General features: G+C 38.2%; 1 protein-coding gene across 1 annotated transcript in view; it reads right to left on the reverse strand.

Annotated features, from left to right (window-relative positions):
• Positions 1-21,044, reverse strand: part of LOC114456860 (calmodulin) — a 45,348-nt gene extending 24,304 nt beyond the window's left edge. Inside the window, exon 1 of the mRNA XM_028438890.1 lies at positions 20,910-21,044. Within this exon, the coding sequence (XP_028294691.1) occupies positions 20,910-20,912 (3 nt within the window). The 5' untranslated portion in view covers positions 20,913-21,044. The remainder of the gene's footprint in view (positions 1-20,909) is intronic.
• Positions 21,045-22,532: the final 1,488 nt, after the last annotated feature.

A 22,532-nucleotide genomic window follows, 5' to 3' on the forward strand; every position in this document is an offset into this window, starting at 1 on the left:
CAAAAAGAGTCCTTTACTTATCCAAGCTAAATGAAAGAGAGGTTTTCACACGTTCCAAGGAAAAGCCAGGGGCAACGCTGACCAATAAGCACCGCCAATCCTCATTGGAGGAAGATCTAATGTTGGTGTTAATTATCCTTTTGTGCGTTCATCGATTTCTTTGTTAGCCTAAATGCAGTCTCTTTTGGATTCTTGCAGTACTCCGAGTGGACAAGACCAACCCACAGTCCTTTCACAGCTCCAAGTGACTAAGTAGGTGACACCCTAGAAGACCCTTTGGCTCCAACAGGCACACAGTTAGGATGCATGGCCCAGTGAGGTGTCCACCTCCTGCTGATACTAAATAGTTTAAAAGCCTTTAAACAAATTAGGGCTTGGGGGCTCAGCCCTGGGGATGCCAGTCCAACATGTCAGGAAAATATATTCAAGGTGTGAGAGAGTGACAAAGTCAGGGAGACCCGGGGGAGGTCACAGGAGAGTGCAAGTGTGATGATTGTGCTAATCTGTCATCTGTATGCTACAGTTACAGCTCCTGGGGATATATCTGTTACACAGTCATCTGATCTGACCTTGCAGAAAGCATTGTGGATCCCATCAGAAAAGACTTTTCACCTTCTGTGACACAAACACTTTTTAATTGCATGCTTCTGCTTTAAGCATGTGGATCGATAGAAATCGGAATCTAGATAGAAACGTGCGCGATGCGAGTGCATCGATTCATTCAGTGTGCATCGATACAATTTACGGGTTCACTGCGTGCCTGCATCGGTAAAATCCATGTTGCATCGACTTTTTCATCCATCCATCTATTTTCTGACCCACTTTTTCCTGTTTTCAGGTTTGCGGGGCGATTTTTTCACGTTTTATTTCATTCTGTCCTGTGTTTCCAAGGCACATTGATTGCACCATCACTGCTTCGCGTTTTCTTTTGAACACAGACTTTGTATTTGTACCGCAACAAAGTTACAACATGGAGGTCCGCAAGATCAGCAGCAAACAGCTAAATTAGATTTATTATAATGCACCTAATTTATTCTTATCAGGCGTAGAAAGAAGGCAAACTTGATTTGTATCAATACGGCCGCCACTGCTCCCCCTACCTGTGATAAGGACATAATCTATTCTTATGGACATTGAATATGACTCCGTTTACAGCAGTTGTGATTCATGCCAAATACTAGTTTACATCTTTCTTTATACAAGCAGTTGTGAAAGACCAAATTATGAAAGGCTATTATTATTTGTATTTAGGGCTGGGCTGATAAAGAAATCAGATAACTACATGTTCTATAATATATGACATTACAATAAAAAAAAATAAACTCTTCCCTTAGCATCTCATCATAGTGTGAAGAAAAATTGAACATGCCTGTGGATTTTGCAAAATAAAAATCGTTTTCATCTACAAATTCGATTAATAGATTTTTTGCCCAGGCCTATTGCTATTATTCAAATCAGAAATCTTAATGCTTCCTGCTCCTCACCAAGCTGATGTCTCTTTAAGCCCCAACACATTTCAACGCAAAGGTATTCACATCCGTGCACATGCATGTAAAATAATCCATTGCGAGTTATAAACATGAAGAGCAGCTTCATGTGCGCTATATGCTTTGTCTGATTGAAGCTCTGTTTATATTGGAGGTGCATACAAGCAACATCGAGGGCAGCACAGTGACTGTAGGGGTCCTCTGTGTCCTCAGATAAAGACGGGAAAATCCGAGCAAATTGCCTGTATTTATGTATGTGTTTCTGGGTTATTCAAATTTAAAAAAAGAATTAAAGCAACCCGTGCACACCTGGAAGTCCCTTTTGCGTCCAAGTGTGCAACAATTAATATGACGGTACCGATTAAAAAAACAAAAAAACAACTGAAAATCCGCCCTACAGTGCTGAAAGCGCTGGCGAGAACCCTGTAGCCTAATACCTGAAAAGGTCATATTAGCATCTGTGTGGCAGACAGGAATATGGACATTATACTATTGAAAAAGTCACTTTAAGTCACTCATTGAGAGTGATGTTGTCTTACTGTTTAAGTTGTGACAGTGTGATAAAACAGGTTCCAAATTTGAGGAACCTGTTCCTGTTCCTTATGTTGAATCTGGTTCCAAATCCCAATGCTTCTCCTGAGAAGGCCTGGTTTTTTTTTGTGCTTTGTTTTCATTAAAACTTTTAAATGAACAGTTCTAAGGCTGCAATGATTAGTCGACATATTCGATAATGTCGACTACAAAAATGTGTCAACGCAAATTTTATAATAGGGCTGCACGATTGACAAAAAATCTAATTGCGATTTTTCTGACAGATATTGCGATTCGATTCGAAAATAGTTTTCAGGAAATTTGTTTTGAACTCATTTAAGGAAACAAAATAAATACTAATTAATAAAAAACCATAATTAAACAAAAATGTATGTCAAAAATAAAGTAAGATACAATTAAAAGGTAGATATAAATTGTACTGTGAGGAAACAAAATATATACTAACAAAAAGAAAAATATAAATAAACAAAAATGTCAAAAATAAAAATGTAATTTTAAATAATGAGTAAGATACAATTGAAAGGTAGATATAAGTTGTACTGACATGGATTGTTCTGCTCCTTTTTAATTATTCATATCATATATGTATGAGAGCAGCATTAATGTCACCCAATTCCCCTTCAGATATCAATGGGCTACTGAATCTGATAAGGTTTATTGATTACGTTTTGATCAACTTAATTTTAATTAACCTAATTCAAATGATCCTGATGATATCATTCCAGACCATAATGATTAAACAAAAATAAATGGACAAAGTATCAGAAGTTATCAGTAATTTACGATGTTTCAGACTCTACAAACCCTGGTATCGTAGGTCTCAACAACAGAACAACTTTATCCACAGCTCTTCTGTAGCTCTGATGAGATGTTTAAACAATCTGAGCAGGTGAAGCTGATTAAAGCTGACTCATGTTCTCACAGAGCGCAGCAGCGCTACGTGAGAAACGGACGGAGCTCCACAGACGCATTAAAGATAAGCGGGCACTGGTCGGCTCAGATTTAGAAGTCAGTGATGATTTGCATAGTTTTTTGACAGTTTAGAGAGGGTTTAGTGGGATTTTTAGACTGTTTGAAGCAGCCAGGATGGTAGAGGGGCAGGCGGTGTACCATAATAAGCGCTCCCCAAAACATTTCCCCATAAAAAACGTCCTTTTCCTTACGGTGACGGTGTTTCAACCAGATTCTATCAATTTCCGTATTCAACGGTAGATTCTGTATTCATTGGTTGATTCTGTGATTCTGTTAACATGAATTTCATAGGGCCCTAGTGTAGTGGTTTTTAGCGCACTCACTGAGACTTGCTGCAGCACATACAAGCTTGTGTCCTGTTACCATCTCTGATTGGCCAACAGCCCAGGAAGGCGGTTTTCTGCATTTCTGATTGGTGAACATTTATATCACTCAAATGATGAAGACTGAAGAAAAAACCTCAGCATCTGAGGTTATCGCAGTAGTGAAAACCTTAATATCAATGCGATTAAGGTTAATCGTTCAGCCTTATTATATAGCGTTGACACGTCATTTAATATTGTAAATTAATGATAAAATCCAGCCTGCGGCCGCTTCCTCCTTTCTTTCTGCTGCAGTACCTCACATTGACTGCTAGGGGCAGTGCACCACCAACTTTGTGCAAGTAAACAGCAAAGTAGAATGGCGCAAAGAGGAAAAAACTGAAGAAGCTTAACGCAACCTAAAGTTTCTAAAGCTTCAGAACTTTATTATCATTAAAGCACGACAAAGATCCACGGACATCCGAAACAGAATCAGCGGAGTCCCGGTTTGTGCACGGACCGAGAGAGGAGTGATAACACTACCAATGATATTTCCCCAATCTTTCATTGCTAATCACATGCAAATGCGTTTGTTAGTCGACAGTCTGTGATGCAAGTAGGGCTGTAGTCAACCAAGGAAATGGTTGGTCGACCAAGACTACGGCACACGTAGCAATTTGTCGACCCAAAAAAAAAAAAAAAAAAAAAAAAAAGGTGCTGTGCTGCAGCTGTCAGTGCGCTGTCCTCTGATCGGAGCAGAGGGACAGAATTAAGACACGCTTGAAGCATCCACTGTTGAATCAATCAATCAATCAATCAATCAATCTTTATTTGTATAGCGCCAAATCATAACCAATGGTATCTCAAGGCACTTTACAGTAGAGCAGTCTTAAGGACGGACTCTTCATTTTATGGATACACACATATGCATATATACGTATATACACATACATAAGTATCCCACACCCAACATGAATTCATCATGGCGGCAAGGAAAACCTTCTGTTAAGCAGCAGGAACCTTGTGTGGATCCCATTCCTATGATGAACAGCCATCCACGTTATGCTGTGTTGGGTGTGTGCAGAGAAAAGGGTGGAGACAGAGCCGCTGAGTCTCTGTAACTCCACACTGAGGATCCCACGGACCTGCAAGACAAAAGCCAGAAGGAGTACAGGAGCAAACACACAAGGGAGTAAGCAGACATAGAGGGAGTGTTTGAAAGAGGAATGGGACCCTCTCCGGTCCCTCTCTAACCTAAATGACCTCTCTCTTAACGCCCTCTCCAACCTCTCTCCAACCGAGCATGCCAGACCCCCCCCCCCGGCAGTCTATGCCTATTGCATCTTAATTATGAGCTATGAGCTGGTTCCTAACTAAAAGCTTTATCAAAGAGGAATGTTTTGAGCCTAACCTTAAAGGTAGAGAGGGTGTCTGCCCCCCGAACCGTGGTTGGTAGATGGTTCCAGAGAAGTGGGGCCTGATAACTGAAAGCTCTTCCTCCTATACTACTTTTAGAGATGAATGGAACAACGAGTAGTCCAGCATTTTGAGAGCGTAGTGTTCTGGGGGGATTGTATGGCACTACAAGCTCCTTGAGATAGACTGGTGCCTGTCCATTTAGGGCTTTATAAGTGAGAAGAAGAATCTTGAATTCTATTCTATATTTTATGGGAAGCCAATGCAGAGAGGCTAATACAGGAGTAATGTGATCTCTTCTCCTAGTTTTAGTCAGTACACGTGCTGCAGCATTTTGAACCAGCTGAAGTGTCTTAAGCGACTTGCTCGGGCAGCCTGCTAAAAGAGAATTACAATAATCCAGTCTAGAGGTAACAAAAGCATGGACTAGTTTTTCGGCGTCGCCCTGAGACAGGATAGATCTGATTTTAGCAATGTTACGGAGATGAAAGAAGGCAGTTCTTGAAGTTTGTTTTATGTGAGAGTTGAAGGATAAGTCCTGATCAAATAGAACCCCAAGGTTTCTAACAGTTGTGCTTTGTGCCAGAGTAATGCCATCTAGGGCAGTTAGGCTAGCATAGGTTTCTCTAAGGTGTCGCGGGCCCAGTACAATGAGCTCAGTCTTGTCTGAGTTGAGAAGAAGAAAATTTTGGTCCATCCAGGCCCTAATGTCCTTTAGACAGGCCTCAAGTTTAGATAGCTGATTTGTCTCACCTGACTTCATTGATACATACAGTTGGGTATCATCAGCATAGCAGTGGAAGTTAACAGAGTATTTTCTCATAACATTACCAAGGGGGATCATATAGATACAGAAGAGGATTGGACCTAGCACAGAGCCCTGAGGAACCCCGTAGCTTACTTTAGTGTACACAGAAGACTTATTATTCACGTGTACAAACTGGTACCTATCAGATAGGTAGGACTTAAACCAGTTTAGGGCAGTCCCTGTGATTCCAAGTAATTTCTCTAATCTCTCTAGTAGAATATAGTGATCTATAGTGTCAAAAGCTGCACTAAGATCTAATAAAACCAGCACTGAGAGTCGTCCTTCATCTGAAGCCCAGAGTAGATCATTAGTTACTTTAACTAAAGCAGTCTCTGTGCTGTGTTGAGCTCTAAAGCCTGACTGGAAGTCCTCGAACAGGCTGTTGTTTTGAAGAAATTCACAGAGCTGAGCTGCCACAACTTTCTCAAGAATCTTTGAAATAAAAGGAAGATTAGATATAGGCCTGTAGTTTGCTAAAGTGCTGGAATCAAGAGTAGGTTTTTTGAGAAGGGGTTTGATTACAGCTACTTTAAAGGACTGTGGCACGTAGCCTATTGATAGGGATATATTTATTGTCTCCAACAAAGATGGGCAGACTAGGGGAACAACTTCTTTAAACAGCTTAGTTGGGATCGGATCTGAAAGGCAGGTCGATGGTTTGGAGGATGAAATAATAGAGTTAAGTTCCTGAAGTCCTATATGTGTGAAACAGTTTAGGTTAGGCCTATTTACATTTAATGGTACAGCAGGCCCAGGTGAAGGCAGGGAGTGGCTAATTTTATCTCTAATCTTGTGAATTTTATCGTTAAAAAATGTCATAAAGTCCTCACAGCTGAGGGCTAGAGGAATCATGGGCTCAATAGAGCTCTGACTTTGTGTTAGCCTGGCTACAGTGCTGAAAAGGTACCTCGGATTATTTTTATTTTCTTCAATTAGTGAGGAGTAGTATGTAGATCGACTATGTCGTAAGGCTGTCATGTATTTACTATGGCTTTCTTGCCAAAGTATTCGTGACTCCTCTGTTTTATTGGAGCGCCACATTCTCTCTAATTTACGGGTTGTCTGTTTGAGTGTGTGAGTTTCAGAGCTAAACCACGGAGCTTTCCTCTGACGTTTAATAGTTTTTTCCCTCAATGGGGCAATTGAGTCCAAGGTGGATTTTAGTAGACTAGCAGAGCTATCGACAAGCAGATCCAGTTGAGAGGGGTTATAATTAATATCATAGTTATTTATTGGATGGTGCACTGAGTTTAAGGCAGCAGGAATGGCCTCTTTAAATTTAGCCACAGCACTGTTGGATAGATTTCTACTTGTAACTATTTTATTGCACAGTGCGAGATCCTCTAGGATAATTGAATCAATCCTTTTTCTTCACAAGAACATGGATTATGTAAATAGAGCTATCTCTAGCGTGCGCTGCGCTCCTGTGTGTATTTGATGTGCACTTGTTTCCCCGTGCGCTGATCTGATGATGACAAACAGTTGTCTGTTAAGCAGTCTTACCACTAAAACAAACGTAAATATGACATTTGTATGAGGAAAAAAAAAAGGTTTTAATTGTAAGTTTTGAGTCGGACATGGATATAAATACCTAATGTATGTCAGACCCGTCGGTTTCAGTTTTGAGTTCGGGCCAAAGCTTGAATAAGGTTCATATCATAAATGGTCTGTGTTTAACCACCAAAATCCAAAACAAAATAATTGTCTCTTTTTCCTCATCCTCCACCTGCTCATCCCTGGCTCCGCTGCACAAAAACTCTGAGACAAACGTGACAATGCTCACGTGGGTCAGATTGTAGCCACAAACCATTTACACTGTAGTCTGATACAGGTCACATTTTAAATGGTAATGTGAACGGGTGAACATGAAAAAATCAGAAATGAGCAATAAGGCCGCTTTGGAGAAGATGCGTTTGGCGGGCATGGATGGTAGGGACGCAGAGGAATCGCTTCGCAGCCAGAAGGAGCCTGGGGTATCTGTTCTGATTTTGTTTCCACACACTAGTGGCCCTGTAGTCACATTTGCTTCTGTCTTGAATGTAATCCTTCATTTTGTCGAAACTGGATCCTCTTTGCACAGCAGGATGACCCCCAATTTCCACTGGATGCGGCCCCGCTGCGTTACGTCACCGCCGCTGTTAAGGTTTTTCCACATTAGTCAATGTGTTAATTTCCAACCTTCTTCTCTTTCGTTAGGAACACTGACCTGTTTATTGTTGTGTTTGTAACACATATTTAACTGCGTTCTCGCGCGATTATATAAATATCGTGAGAACTGCTCTGTCTCGTGACGTCACAGTCGCTCAACCGGAGAGCACCGCGGCGGACTCAAAAAGCAACTGGTGTGAATTACCGGACGGCGGACAGCGGTGAAATATCGGATCTGTGCCGTGGCGCAGCGGAGACGTATCCAGTGGAAACCCCGGGTTAGTGTGATGAGTCAGGTTGATGCTGCTGTCTGCTATGCATGTGGACTGAGCACATGCGGCGTTGCGTCATATACTTAATTGACAGCGGCGAGAGTTAACAGGTAAAAAAGCTTGTCTACTTACAAACTATATCAGTAGACTACATTGTTCAAATCGTACAAATGTCACCCATTGTAATTTTATTATTTTGCAAATAATTAATAACTTTTAATGCTGAGATTGAAAGTCAAAGTCCCTGCATATTTAATAAGTCTGGTCGACCAATCTTGGTTGACCACGACGGCATCAACCAATTAGTCGACTAAACGACTCAAGTTGGCAGCCCTAGATTCAATAAGTATTAATTAATAATAGGTATTAAGTTTGTGTGTATGTCTGAAAGCATGATTAGCTCTGTACTCAATAAGTTAGTGACGTACCTGCTTTGAAATATTTTTTTCTGCCTTCTGCTGATACTAGTGTCTATTCTGTACAGTAAACCTCTAATTTATTATCAACTATGTGATTTGGATAACATTAATTAGACATTTCTTAACTTGTAAGGATTTTTTCAAACAAGATATTATTATTTATTCTTTTATTTTATGGACTTGATTTAAAGGTATTGTGGATGATGTTATTTTGGCTTCAACTTCCGGGTGGATCATCTTAACTATTGGTCCTCTAATTGTCAATCATTCTGATGATATGTTTAAGTAAGGTCGTCGTACATGCTTGTGCCCGGTGCGCATCGGGTCCTTTGAAAATGGAGTTTCACTTACTGGTGGCGAGTCTGACATAGTGGGAAAAGTGCAAATCTTCTTTTGGAAGGCAAGTCTGTCTGAGCGATGCCGACTCCAACTTGTAAACAGAGCTGTTCCCGAAGTTGAGAAAAGAAACGCTCTCTCGCAGACGTAGGCGTTCCCTCTTGAGCAGGTAGAGTTTTGTGCATATGCAGACGCATTTCTTTGGAAAAATCGTCCTCTAGACCTTTAATTAAAATTCTGTGATTGGTTTAAACCTCATTACCTTCACAACCTACTGGCAGGTTAGCTCCAGCTTTTTAAAGTTGCTTACTTACACTCTTTGTTTACTACTATTACTACTTATGTTCAAGACAACTTACACGTTAAGTTTGTGATATTTAATTCATTCATATTTGATTTGATTTCAATTATATTTTGTGTTAAATATAACAACTACACTACAAATTCATGTTTGTCATTGTTTTGATTCCTCTCTCTAAAACATGTTGTCACAGAACAACAGGGACACGTTCACAGGTGGAAGGATTTAAGCAGGTGCGCTAAAAGAGCAGTCTAAAATATGTGATTCAAAACAGAAAAATAATTGTGACTAATCGACTAATAAAAAAAATAAAGATTATTGATAGATTACTCGACTACAAAAATAATCGTTAGTTGCAGCTCTAAACTGATCCTATTAAAGCAATATCAAAAGAGAGTAGGGGTGTCCCAATCTGATATTGATATCGGTCCGATATCAGCCAGAAAAGGAATATCAGATTTTATCAGACTGCATCTAAAATCGCCGATATATTTTATATTAATTTAATTGTAGAATACTGTAGATATTATGTTGAAGGTTAAAATGAATGTAACCAATTGGTTAATAATAAATGGATCAGTTTTTCTCATACCTGCTGTTGCTGACTATTGTTCTCTGTTTGAGTAACATCACATGATCAAGCTTTCTACCATACACACTACAAAATAAATAAAAGTATGAATGAGTTGTGCTGACATCGTTTCGGCCATTACTCAAGGCGGCAATATCGGTATCGTATCGTAAGTGAAAAAGTTGTATCGGGACATCCCTAAACAAGAGGGAGTGCTTTATTGCTAAATAGCAGTACTAGTGTGATCGGTCGTAGGCACAAGGCCATAGGTCACTGGTGTGAAAATAAAATAAATTTAACTAGAATTTTTGCAGTTCCTGAAGAAAATGCATGGGGATGGAGCATCTGACCCACGGCGCAGTACTCTGCATGAGGGAATTCAGAAGATCATCCATCCGTTTTCTGACCCGCCTGCTCCTTTTCAGGGTCACAGGGGTCTGCTGGGGCCTGTTTCCAGCTGTCATTATGTGCTAGGCAGGGGTGCACCCTGGACAGGGTGCCAGTCCTTCACAGGGCAACACACACACACACACAGACAGAACACCACTCACACTCTCATTCACTTTTACTGGGCAATCTGGAGACTCTGATCAATCCAACAGTTACTGTATGTTCTTGAATGGTAGGAGGTTATGAAGAACGAAGCTGAAGAAATTTGAAAAAAGCTAAAAAAGGTTGAAAAAGTTGAAAAAAGCCAAAGAAGGTAGAAAAACATTGAAATGGGTTGAAGGTATTTGCTGAAAGTGAACAGAGAGCTGAACTTGTTGCAATGCAAACACAGAACATGCACAGTTGGGGAAAAAGCAATGCAAGCACTGGGAAAATGTGTCTGGTACCTTTCAAAAACCCAGTAGGGAAACTAACTTGAAAAAGGCAATGCATTTGCAAGCACTGAGAGAACATGCAAACTCCACACAGAAAGGTGGATTTATAAGATGAAATGATGACTTAAGGGTTCTCGCCAGCGCTGCTGAGCGTAGGGGCCTCCGACGTTGTAATTATAATCTCCTACGGAGTGATGTCGTTGTTTTCAGCATCGTAGGGGGAATTTTCTGTTGTTTTTTCCTATTTTAATCGGTACTGTCGTAATATTTGTTGCACACTTGGACATAAAAAGACTTCCAGGCGTGCACGGGTTGTTTCTTGCATACCAAGAAACACATACATCAGCCGCACCGTCTATTTAATACAGGCGATTTGCTCAGATGCTCCCAGCTTCACCTGAGGACCCCTGCAGCCACTTTGGTGCCCCGATTTCGCCTGTGTGCATCCTTCGCTTTGTAACAGTTATCAACGTCCAATACAAACAGTGTGCTTAAACCGGGACGTAGCGTGGAGCGGCACATGAAATTCTGCTTGTTAAGCTGTGTGTCCATGTTTACAGAGAACTTGATATTACTAGCACTGAACGATTTAAAGTTAATTTGCACAAACATTAACAATATTTTTGGTGAAGCAATATTTTTTATCAGTTTTCCCTTCAAGACTTAAATATAACACAAGGACATGTGACGAGTTGTATTCAGTGTGTGTTAAGCAGAGCCACTGTGCAGTTTACACTTTGTTTTACTTGGTTGTCATTCATGTGAAACTGATTGACTAGGGATGTAACGATTCACTCAACTCCCGATACGATTCGATTCACGATACGATTCTCTCACGATTTATTTTACAAAATGGGACTGTAGACAAATTTTTTTTTTGGGAAAAAAACTAGAAAATACTGTATTATTTTCCTTTTATTTTTCATTGTCAAAAGAATTCTTTGATAAACTATTCAAAACAATGCAATTTAACTAAAAATAAATCTTGAATGAAATAAATAAAGGAATAATACAAATGAAAATGAAGCCTATTAATTTAAATTCTGGTTCTATAATAAACAATGCAAAACTGCATAATAGTTCTTTTTCTTTTAAAAGTGCAACTGAAAATGTATTTTGTGCCTTAACAATTGGACTTTAAAAAAAACAAAAAAAAAAACAGTGATTACACTGATTTACGTCATATTTGTTTGGACCAGCAGAGGGCGCTGGTAACACAGTGGTCGGTTGGCATGCAGATATCTTGCAGTGAAGAAGAGAAGCTATGCTAGCAGACAGAGCTAATAGCAAAACGTGACTTTTACAGATATTCAAGTAATATTACAGATATTCCTTCGGTGCTAAAGGGGTAAGGAATCATTTATTAACATATTTAAGACTAGAAGGCAGCCAGAAAGAAAGTAGTAGCATACTCCGCCCGCCGCCTACACTTGTGGATAGCGCCCTCTGCTGGTTAAAAAACGTACTGCGATTCAATTTTTAGAAAATCGATATCAACCGTGATACCTATGAATCGATTTTTAACTGCCTTACGATTAATCGTTACATCCCTATGATTGACAATGTTTTGTAATTCCTGTCAAATGGATTCAGTGCAGTAGATAAAATCTGAATTTCTTCAGTGACACAAATATCGTGATGTAACGTGGTTCAAATGTCCCGTGATATATTGATTATTGACGCATCGCAATAATATTGTTATTGCTGGAAAAATATTGTGATATATCGTATCGCGAGGTACCTGGTGATACCCAGCCCTAACATGCGCGCACGGATGCGAATACTGTCAGGGTAAAACGTGTTTGGGCTTAAAAAGAGATCGGCTTCATTTGGGTTGTGTTCTCTCGGGCCGGCCGGGAAAGGTCTTTTTTCTGCTCGACTAAAGCTCTGAGCGCAACCTCCACTTTGAAACCCATAATCACCGTCCAATATAAAGGGTGTGTTTTATAATTTGTGTGTGAAATTTGAAAAGCATGTCTTGGAATTAGTCTTGAATACAATGATATTTCTCATCTATACAATGTCTGTGAGTTCTTATTAGTGGTGGACCTATAACAAGCATGAGTAAGTCTAACTCCATTCATCTTCACAATTCAACAAGTAACTTTTGGCTTTAAAGTAAAACTTTAGCTTTACTTCACTAAATTTGGTTCTACAGAGTTAGAAAATTTCAAAAGTGTCCACGCCAGTGGTGCTTGCTCGCAGGTCACGGATCCTCCTATGCTGTGAAAAATTAGGGTTAAAGGTTAAATAATGGCCTGAAGGGTTAGAAAGAGTTTGAGAAAAGCAATGCAAGCACTGGGAGGACATGCAAACTCCAAAGAGAAAGGTGGATTGAATAATCAGAGCTGTCAGTCAATGAGTTGCCATGGTAACAGCAGTGATTACCTGCAGCTCTGTGTGTGAGCTGACATGCAGGGAAATGAGGATGAGAAAGCCAGCAGGATCTTGTGTCAAACAACTCCCAATTGTGGGAAATTTGTATGATCTACAAATAAAAAACTGAGGGTTGGGGCCACAAATTAGTGTAATTTCATGTTTGTACGGCAAAAAGTTTGACCAGGAGGATGAGAGAAAAAGCAAAAAGACTGAATTAACAAAAAAGCCTGCTGATGATTTGTTCATTATTTGCTATGGCAGAAGGAGAATATTAACTACAATATTTGCAAGCCTAGTGTTAGCATTAATGTAGCATTAGCATTAATCTAACAATATCATTAGCCTAGCATTAACCCTTAGGTTAGAATTAACATTAGCCCAGGGGTGGGCGATTTGGGAAAAATATCATGATTTTTTCTTTGTAAAAATCACAATTTTTCCCATTCAAATAATTGAGACTATTTTAAAGTTATTTACTAATAAAACAAATCAATTCACCCACTTAAAATCATCGACCTAAATGGAAAAAAGGAATAAAAGATAATTTTTTAAAAGTAAGAAATTCATCAAACTGGTTCCAAGTACAATTAACATCAAACAAAAAGAGCTGACATGTTCTTATAGCCACAGTCTGTTTACTTTGTTTTAACTAAAGTGGTGTAGCATCACCAACACTTGCTATATAACAAGGCAGCAGATCAGTCTAATGATTTCCATTTTTTTTAGGTAACACTAATTTTAATAAAATCCTACTTTAAGCGTTTTGAACCCCTCATTTCACACAGTTAGAGATGCACTGAATATTGCAAAAAAAAAAAACAACATTTGGCCTTCGGTTTTGTGAGTTAAAAGCAAGGCCGAATAGTAGCGTGTGATGTAATGACGCAATAAAACAATGTGCAATGATTTTGAGTCGGAAAGTGTGTGTGCGTTGCTGCAGGAGCACAGCAGCAGCTCCTCCTTTCCACACACAAACACAGCCAGACTCTCTCCTTTGCACTCTCCGTCACCGCGTAAAAGTTGGAAACCATCCATTTCCACAACAGAGTCCATTACTAGCGCTGTGAGCCATGAATTCGTAAACATCCCCATCGTTTCCTCCCTATACTACACTGGGTCTCGCTGGATAGGCTGGTGTAGCATTAGCACGGAGTGCTAACAGCTGATGTGTTTGAACAATGGGTCTGTTGCTCCAAGCAGTGACTCCCAACACGATCGGCAGCAGAAAAAGTAGTGCAGTTTGGGCGTCCAGTAGTGCAGTTTGCATTTACATATATGGCAATAAAGTATAATATATATTCTATATTAAAACGCAGTGTTAGGTGACGTCACCTGCCAATGTGGGCAAAATCCAACTCGCCCGTTTGGAGCTGACTGTTCTTACAAAATGTGGAAAAACAATGGAGGGAGGAAAGAGAATTTTTTTCCTCTTTGTCCCTCTGAATGAGGCTAAAGGGATGTATATCACTGTAGCAAAACCATTATAAAGTCATTTTTTGCATCATACCTCCCCTTTTATGCACCAGTTTTTTTTTTTTAAAGCATGTTTTGTTTTATTTGAAGGGCTAATATAAATGAAAAGTTTTATGGTTTTTTTTGTTAAAAGCAAAGGCTACTGGAATATCTAAAAAACATCAGAATATTCAATAAACATTTACTTTCTTTAAAAAAAACATGTCTAAAAATGTATTCTAGGCTATTTATGCACTATTAAAAAAGAAAAAAAAAAAATGTGAAAAACTTCACCACCGCATTCGATATTTGGCCAAGCGTTTATATATTATTCGGCCGCATATTTTCCTTTTGGTGCATCCCTACTAAATACGACTGGAATCATGTGACATAGGCATCAGGAGTGCTGAGTTTCATTTACACAATGATTCACGTTTTCTCTATAATTTTTACTTTATCCTTTGGTAGGGCTCGAGACTGTGATCAAAATGTTTTTTACAGAGGCTATTAATGAATAATGATAAATAAAATCAAGATATAAAAATTTGTAAACCTAAAAATAAATCACGTTGTCCAATGACTCAGCACATTCCTTCTTCATCTCCTACAACATCTACAGACCATCAACTTTCCTGCACCTGTGACTAACCTTAAGTTTTAAATCCCTGGTAAGATAATTAAACCAACATAAACACTATTCTGGAAGAAAATAGAGATTTTAATTGTGTGGGAACAGACTAATTTAACCACCAATGTGCAGGTTAAATATTCATGCTTTATGTGTGGCAAGAAATGAGTAATTAACATGTGTTGATCACATGATCATGTGTTATCAAATTCATGTTACTTTTTGTAGCCTTTTAAATACATTAACTAAAAAAAAACCGATTGTGTTCATTTAAACTGAGATGTGTAAGAATTTGAAGATGCAAGACACTGTTTTATTTCTTGATGTCAATTTATTTTATTTTAAACTGTTTTTAAGTTGCCATTTACATGATCAATATAAATAAAATTAAATCAAACATTCTATATAATTTTAACTTTATATAATTCAATACACTGTATTGTCTTCACTGAGAAGGTATTTTTTGGCTCCAGGAGGACTTTAATCCAGGTGAGATGAGGTTAAATGGTTCCTTGTAGAGTAAAGGTTGCAGACCCCTGACCGGGGGAGAGGGTTAGGAGACCCCACTATCAGAGCTGGACCCTCTGAATTTAATTCCATGGAGTGAAACAATGCAGATGATAAGTTACGCTACGGATAGGGTAATTCAAGTACAGCATTTCTGTTGTTATGCTTTGCTGTTATTTAAAAAAAAAAATAGTTACGTCTTTTTTTTTTAAATTATATAAAATAAATTTCAGCCACTGCTTGTTGCAGAAAAACTTAATATTGTCACTAGAAAACCTGAAAACATTTTGCAAATATCTCAAATCATTGTCAATCTTTACTTCATACAAAAATACGGTACGCCAGTTAAGTCAACTATTCATCAGCATGCTCCCCATTCAAAAAAATGGGTGTGACCAACTGAAAAAGTTGGTCGCACCAGTGCCACCACTGGAAAAGTTAGTGTAGAGCCCTGTTTGGGCCGAATTGGATGCTCCAAAGGGCTGGATTTGGCCCGCAGGCCATAAGTTTGACACGTGCACTATTCTCACACATACACGCGCACACGCAAATCACTAGCACGAGCACACAACTACTGACTATGTCTTCTTGTTTTAACTCTTTTTATTCTGAATAACCCAGAAACACATACATTAGATCAGCCGCACCTATTCAATACAGGCGATTGGCTCGGACGCTCCTGTCTTTACCTAAGGACCCCAGCAGCCCTTTAGCATCCCCCGATGCGGCCTGTGTGCAATGCATCCCCTACTTATGTAACCGTAATAACAGTCAACGTATTTAACCTCCGAGGAGCGCGGACAGTCCAGACTCTGCTCTGCGTAGAGGCTCAAACATACTGTGGCCTGGAGGGGCCGGCGACAAAGGCCCCGCCCCGCTCCCAACTCGCCGCTAACGGGGGCATGAACATGGTTATCTCGCTGAGCCCTCTCCGGTGGGCACGGAGCCCCCTCACCGACGGCATGGACTGTCCTCATGCCACGACACGGGGACCGGACTGCGACAGTTGATGCCAGGGGTTGGTGGCAATGTTGGCCACTCACCCAACCCGACCCGTCTCGAAACACGGACTGCTGTGTAACTGCACAGCAGAACACAGTAGAACACAGTGAATTGGAAGCATGTTTACCAGCTCCTTTTCTTACAGCTGCACATTTGTCTCAGCACTTATAATCCCTGGCATTAATAATTGATTGTGTTCTTTTATCCATACACATTTTATTTAAAAATCCAAATTCCACAACTGTTAAAGCTGATGTAAGTTTTATTAAAGCTGCTTTGATGGGGCACAGTAAAATGTTTAGTTTCTTGTGGGAATTATGCTGCTCATTTAAGTTTTGTTTACAAGTCTTTATTTTTACTGAATAAGCTTTAATGTTAGATCAGATTCAATTAACTGAACAAGCTAAAATTTTAGTTATTTGTATATATATTAATTTATTTATTTTGTAATTTGATTACTATTGGATTTGGTGATAAGATATAAATAAAGATAATAGTGATACATTTGTTTGGTTGCTTTAATGAATGATGCAGAAACATACCTTGTTTAAAAGTATGAAATAGTTACAAAGTCAGAAAAGGAAAAAAAAAGATGTATAAAAAATTGTTAATTAGGTCGATCGAATCGTAGCACCCTGAATCGAAATCGAATCGTGAGGTCCCTTAGATGGCACACCCCTATAAGTCAGGCAGTAACAAACACAGAAAAAAAACAAACAAATTTAGCTTTACTTCACTAATTTTGGCCCTCAAAGTTATACATTACAGAATTTTTCACGTACACCCATGTGAAAAATTCCTGGTGACATTAATGCTGCTCTCATACATCTTTATATGGCATAAATAATTAAAAAGGAGCAGTCAGAATTAGGGCTGGGCAAAAAAAATCACTATCGAACTTGTAGATAAAAACGATTTTTATTTTGCAAATTGAAGTTTTTTTTAAAAAACATTTTAAATTTTTTTCTTTTGCCAGTTTTTTTTTTTTACTTTTTCGCGTTCCGTCCTTGTAGGTTACCGTAGCGCCATGTGAGCCAGCCCTCTCTTTGTTTCCCCTTTGAGTAGGCTATATGTGTGCCACAGGCATGTTTAATTATTTAATTTGCACTATGCTGAGATGCTAAAGGAAGAGTTTAATATTTTATTAATTGTAATGTTATATAATGCAGTTATCTAATTTCCTAATCAGAAAAATTTAAGCTACTGTGAAGTTGCTGTTGCTTAAACTTTGGTTAAAGCTTGAAATTGTTGAATGACAGAGCCTCATTTACTTTTTATTTTGGGATTGTTCTATGCATTTTAAATCTTGAGGACAATCACAGCAATACATTTGCACTTTTGATAATATATCTGAAGTCATTTTTAAGTGCATTGAAAAAAATAATCAAAAATTTTTCTTTAAAAAATCGGAGGCAAAATCGCCCAACCCTAGTCAGAATTATCCATGTCAGTAAATATAGCTTTTGATTGCATCCTACTTTATTTTTTTGCATACATTTTTGGTAAATTATGGGTTTTAAATTTATTAGTATTTATTTGGTTTCCTCACAGAAGTTAAAAACGGATATTTTCTGAAAAAGAAAAGATTAATATTGCTAAAAAGATAAATAATTGAATTTTAAAATATTAAAGTGGAAAACACGGAATTTGGGGAAAAAAAATAAAACAGATTTTATAGGGCCCTATATATATATATATATATATATGGACACACACACACAATGCTGTTTCTTGATATACAGTGTCTGAGTATTTATTAGTGGAGTACCTAGACCAGGCATGAGTAACTAACTACATTCATCATGACTAGGGATGTAACGATTCACTAAACTCCTGATACGATTCGATTCACGATACTCTCATGATTTATTTTACAAAATGGGACTGTAGAAAAATGATGACTGAAAAATATTTCTTTATTTTTTGGGGGGAAAAAACTATAAAAAACTATACTGTTTTCCTTTTATTTTTCATTGTCAAAAGAATCCCTTGATAAACTATTCAAAACAATGCAATTTAACAAAAAATAAATCTTGGATGAAATAAAGGAATAATACAAATGAAGAAGAAGCCTATTCATTTAAATTCTGGTTCTATAGTAAACAATGCAAAACTGCATAATAGTTCTTATTAACAGTGCAACTGAAAATGTATTTTGTGCCTTAACAATTGAACTTAAAAAAAAAAAAAAAAAAAAAAAAAAAGTCACTGCATTGTATTTAGGTCAGATATTTGTTTGGACCAGCAGAGGGCGCTGGTAACCCAGTGGTCGGTTGGCATGCAGATATCTTGCAGTGAAGAAGAGATGCTATGCTAGCAGACAGAGCTAATAGAAAAACGTGACTTTTACAGATATTCACGTAGTATTACAGATATTTTTTGGTGCTAAAGGGGTAAGGAATCATTTATGAATATGTTTAAAAGTATAAGGCCAGAAAGAAAGTATTAGTAGATTCCGCCCGCTGCCAACACTTCTGTAAAAAAAGTAAAAAAGTACTGCGATTCAATTTTCACAGTATCAATGTGAATCGTGATACCTATGAATCGATTTTTAACTGCCTTACGATTAATCGTTACATCCCTAATCATGACCCTTCACCAATTGATTTGATTTAATTTTATATTGAACATGAACACAACAGCAGTGCATTGACCACAATGTAAATAATAATAATAGTAATTAAAAAAAAAAAAAACAATCAAACAAAGCAAAGTGAGAATAAATGGTTACAAAATCCTGTAAATGTTTGAAAAGGAGTAAAATGATATGATCCTACCCATTGTAATAACAAATAACTTTAAACTAAGGCAGTAACAAATTATATATATATATATATATATATATATATATACACACACATATATATGAAAACAACTTTAGCTTTATTTCACTAAATTTGGCCATCAAAGACTTATTAATATTAAAATGTTTAATGCCAGCACAAGCTCCCCGAATGCTGTGAAAAATTCCTGTTGAGAACCCTGAATTGTAATCTTATAATTGTAAAAAGTATGTGATCGGCATGACAATCAATGCCTTCATTGCCTATTACATATGTGGTTAATACTTTGCAGTCTGTAGTGAAATTGCATGCAGTGTAGTTTTTTTTTCCAGTTATCTTTTTGACTGAATAGTTGCTGCATTGTGCCTGCAAGGGTTTTGTTTATAATCTCCTAAAAAAAAATGTAAAATATGTTTCAGTCTAATTTAAGGAGATTTTATGGTTCCTTTTTCAGATAATTTAGCCAACTGCACTTACCATAAGTAAATGGAAAAATGTACAGTTAATTAATGTGGTCAGTATGAGCAAATCGCACTCATGGATGAGAAGCATTAATCCCTGATTAGAGCACCCCTAGAAACAGCACATTTACATCTGTTCAGATATTAATTACAGAACAGCATACGAGGTTAAAATCTGTTAATATTCTATGTGTGAGTGGATTCTGTCCCAGCTGACATTATTTTGGTTAGGATGTAAACCGGAAGTCAGGTTTCCGCGCAGGTCATGGCGCAGCTCGATGAAAACAAACACACGTGCTTCAGTCCTCTGTTGCTTTCAGTCAGCGAGTTGCTCAAAACTACATGACTTTACTATTGACCTTTCATTATCGTAAATTAGAAACAAACAATGTACCAATATTCCAAAGGCTTAATTTCCACCGAGCTGTCGCTGACATAACCCGGAAGTGACGTCATGGCGACAATCCCTAATGGCCATAAAGCGGGGTGGTACACTCTATGACAGGTTGCAGCTGCCCATAAAAAACGCCTTCCTACACTATTAGAACAAAAAACACAGTAAATTGTTTTTAGGTTGGGAGGAAAGCTACGTATAAAAAGGAAACTCCTCAGCAAAGCATGCAAGTTTCACCCTGATAGCCCAACTCAGGGGGCTGCAGCTCAGCATTGGTTCTAATTATTCTAATGGTGGTCGTCTAGACCACCATTAGAATAATTAAACTATGTTACCATTGGCAGACATAAACCTAGACTGTTCCTATGCTTAATAATTTAACGTATAAAATACATATCTAGCGACCTACTAGAGGCTTACTACTATCGTGCATGTATTATTGGCTTATCCAACGGCTTTGAGCACATGAATAATGACCATCTGAGTAACTATAAATTCCGCTAAGTGGTTGAATGACGCTGGGCTGCTCACACCATATTACACACTGTATTAAATACAGTTGGATCTAGGTCTAGAGAAGACAACTGTATCTGTTTCAAACACACACTCACTTAGCGTAACATTAGCAACAATGCTACTGCTGGTAGACACAGGGACCACCTCGACCAAGCACAGCCTCGTAATCTGAATTTATAACCGGTATTGTCCACTTTAGGCTGCATGTCAAGCTCGAGTGATTTATTTAAACCCACATTATTTAGTCTATTCGCACTGTGTGCCACGTTTTAAACAAACTCATGTTACAGGGTAAACATAATCATACTCACATACCATTCAGACAATACGCGTTAATTTAACGTAACGCACAGCACAAAATGTTAGAATGAATACTCACCATGTTTGTTTGTTCGGGTATTGCTAACGCTACAGGGACGGAGGAAATGGACGGCTGAACGGAGAAGGAGGCGGGAAGGAAGGATGGACGGAGCACCGCTCTGCTGCTCCACGTATTCCTCCGCAGTGTGGCGGTGACAGCCATACATAAACCTACAGATCTATCTGATGTCTATGGTGACCGCAGATTCTTCTTGTTATTTTTTTTAAATAAACTAGTTTATCATTGAAATGTATTTTTGATGTTTACTGTCTGTTTTGATCCCTGTGACTGATTCAACGAACCCAGGAAGAATCACTGCTCTATAATGTGACATATCTTTTAAGTATCATATGTATTAGTGTCAAAATTACATTAAGTAGCTTAGAATTATAACTGCTGGTTTTTATTGCGTAGATAGACGGACGTAAATGATGCTAAATAAATAATTGATGGAAAAACTTACAATATTTTCAGTGGCTGCAATAATTGGCCACACTCTGATCTGTTAACGAAATCTAAAGTCCGCGTCAGTACTAAACATAATTGATTTAATTCCAACTAAGTGTCTGATTTATTTGGTTATTAGTAAGTTATTTCCACTTAATTCCTTGGCATACTACTTCCTGTGGATAGACGCAACTTAATGTGTGGTTAATTCATGAAGCAAAACAATATTGCCTTCATTAGATTGAACAGAACACCAAGCTTTCGCAACATCTAATTTGCTTACAGTGAATGACAAACTAAAGTTTACTGTTATAACAAAAGTTCAATAGAAAGAGTTTGGAGAAACAGAGAGAATCACTGAATTATTATTTTTTTAAATAAACTCCAGCAGTGTTTCACCAAGCATTTATACACAAACTTACTTTTTTTTTTTTTAATCACAGTTATGCTCATAATCAGTCTAGTACAGTAGCAGACATGAGGTGAATGCCTACTTAATATAGTAAAGTAAATGGTGAAGTCTCTGAAACTGTAAAGAAAAAGAAAAGGTTTATTCTCTGAAACTGTATTAGCAAATCATTTCAGGCTCCGGTTGGATGATCATAGTTTCCGCATAGAAAACGAATTGAACTGCACAAATGTCTGTTAGCTACTATTTCTGTGTCTAATCTAAAATCTAACAGTTGAATACATTATCAAGCAAATTGGTTGACTTGGTCTGACAGAATTTAGAGGACTATTTTATTCGTCGCGTTTTTTTTTTTTTTAGTAGACGCGGAAGGCTACGCCGTGAACCGCACAGCTGAGTGCTGACTGGTCGAAGGGAGGTTGCAGTTTTACATTTGAGAGCGAGTTTTTGATTGGACACAGTGGAACTGGGCTATGCTGTACACTGAAAGGAGGCCGCTGATTGGCGGGAGTGGATCTGCAATGCGTCAAACCACAGCGCGGCAGCGGTGGACGTGCTGAGCGTGCGCGCGCGCGCTGCTTGGAGGTGGGACTGGATCAAAGCACACAGGTACTGTCCAGGTGTGCTGCTGACGTTAAGGTTAAAGCACTTCTTCATATTTAATGTAACAAGAAAATAAGATACATTTAAAAAGGTTTGGATCACTAATATTTGTTCAATTACATTTATAAGGTAAAATTATTACCATTTTCAATTGCAAACATATGACAAATCTCTCCATCAAG

Source organism: Gouania willdenowi, chromosome 22 (genome assembly GCF_900634775.1).
Source record: "Gouania willdenowi chromosome 22, fGouWil2.1, whole genome shotgun sequence".
NCBI lineage: Eukaryota > Metazoa > Chordata > Actinopteri > Blenniiformes > Gobiesocidae > Gouania > Gouania willdenowi.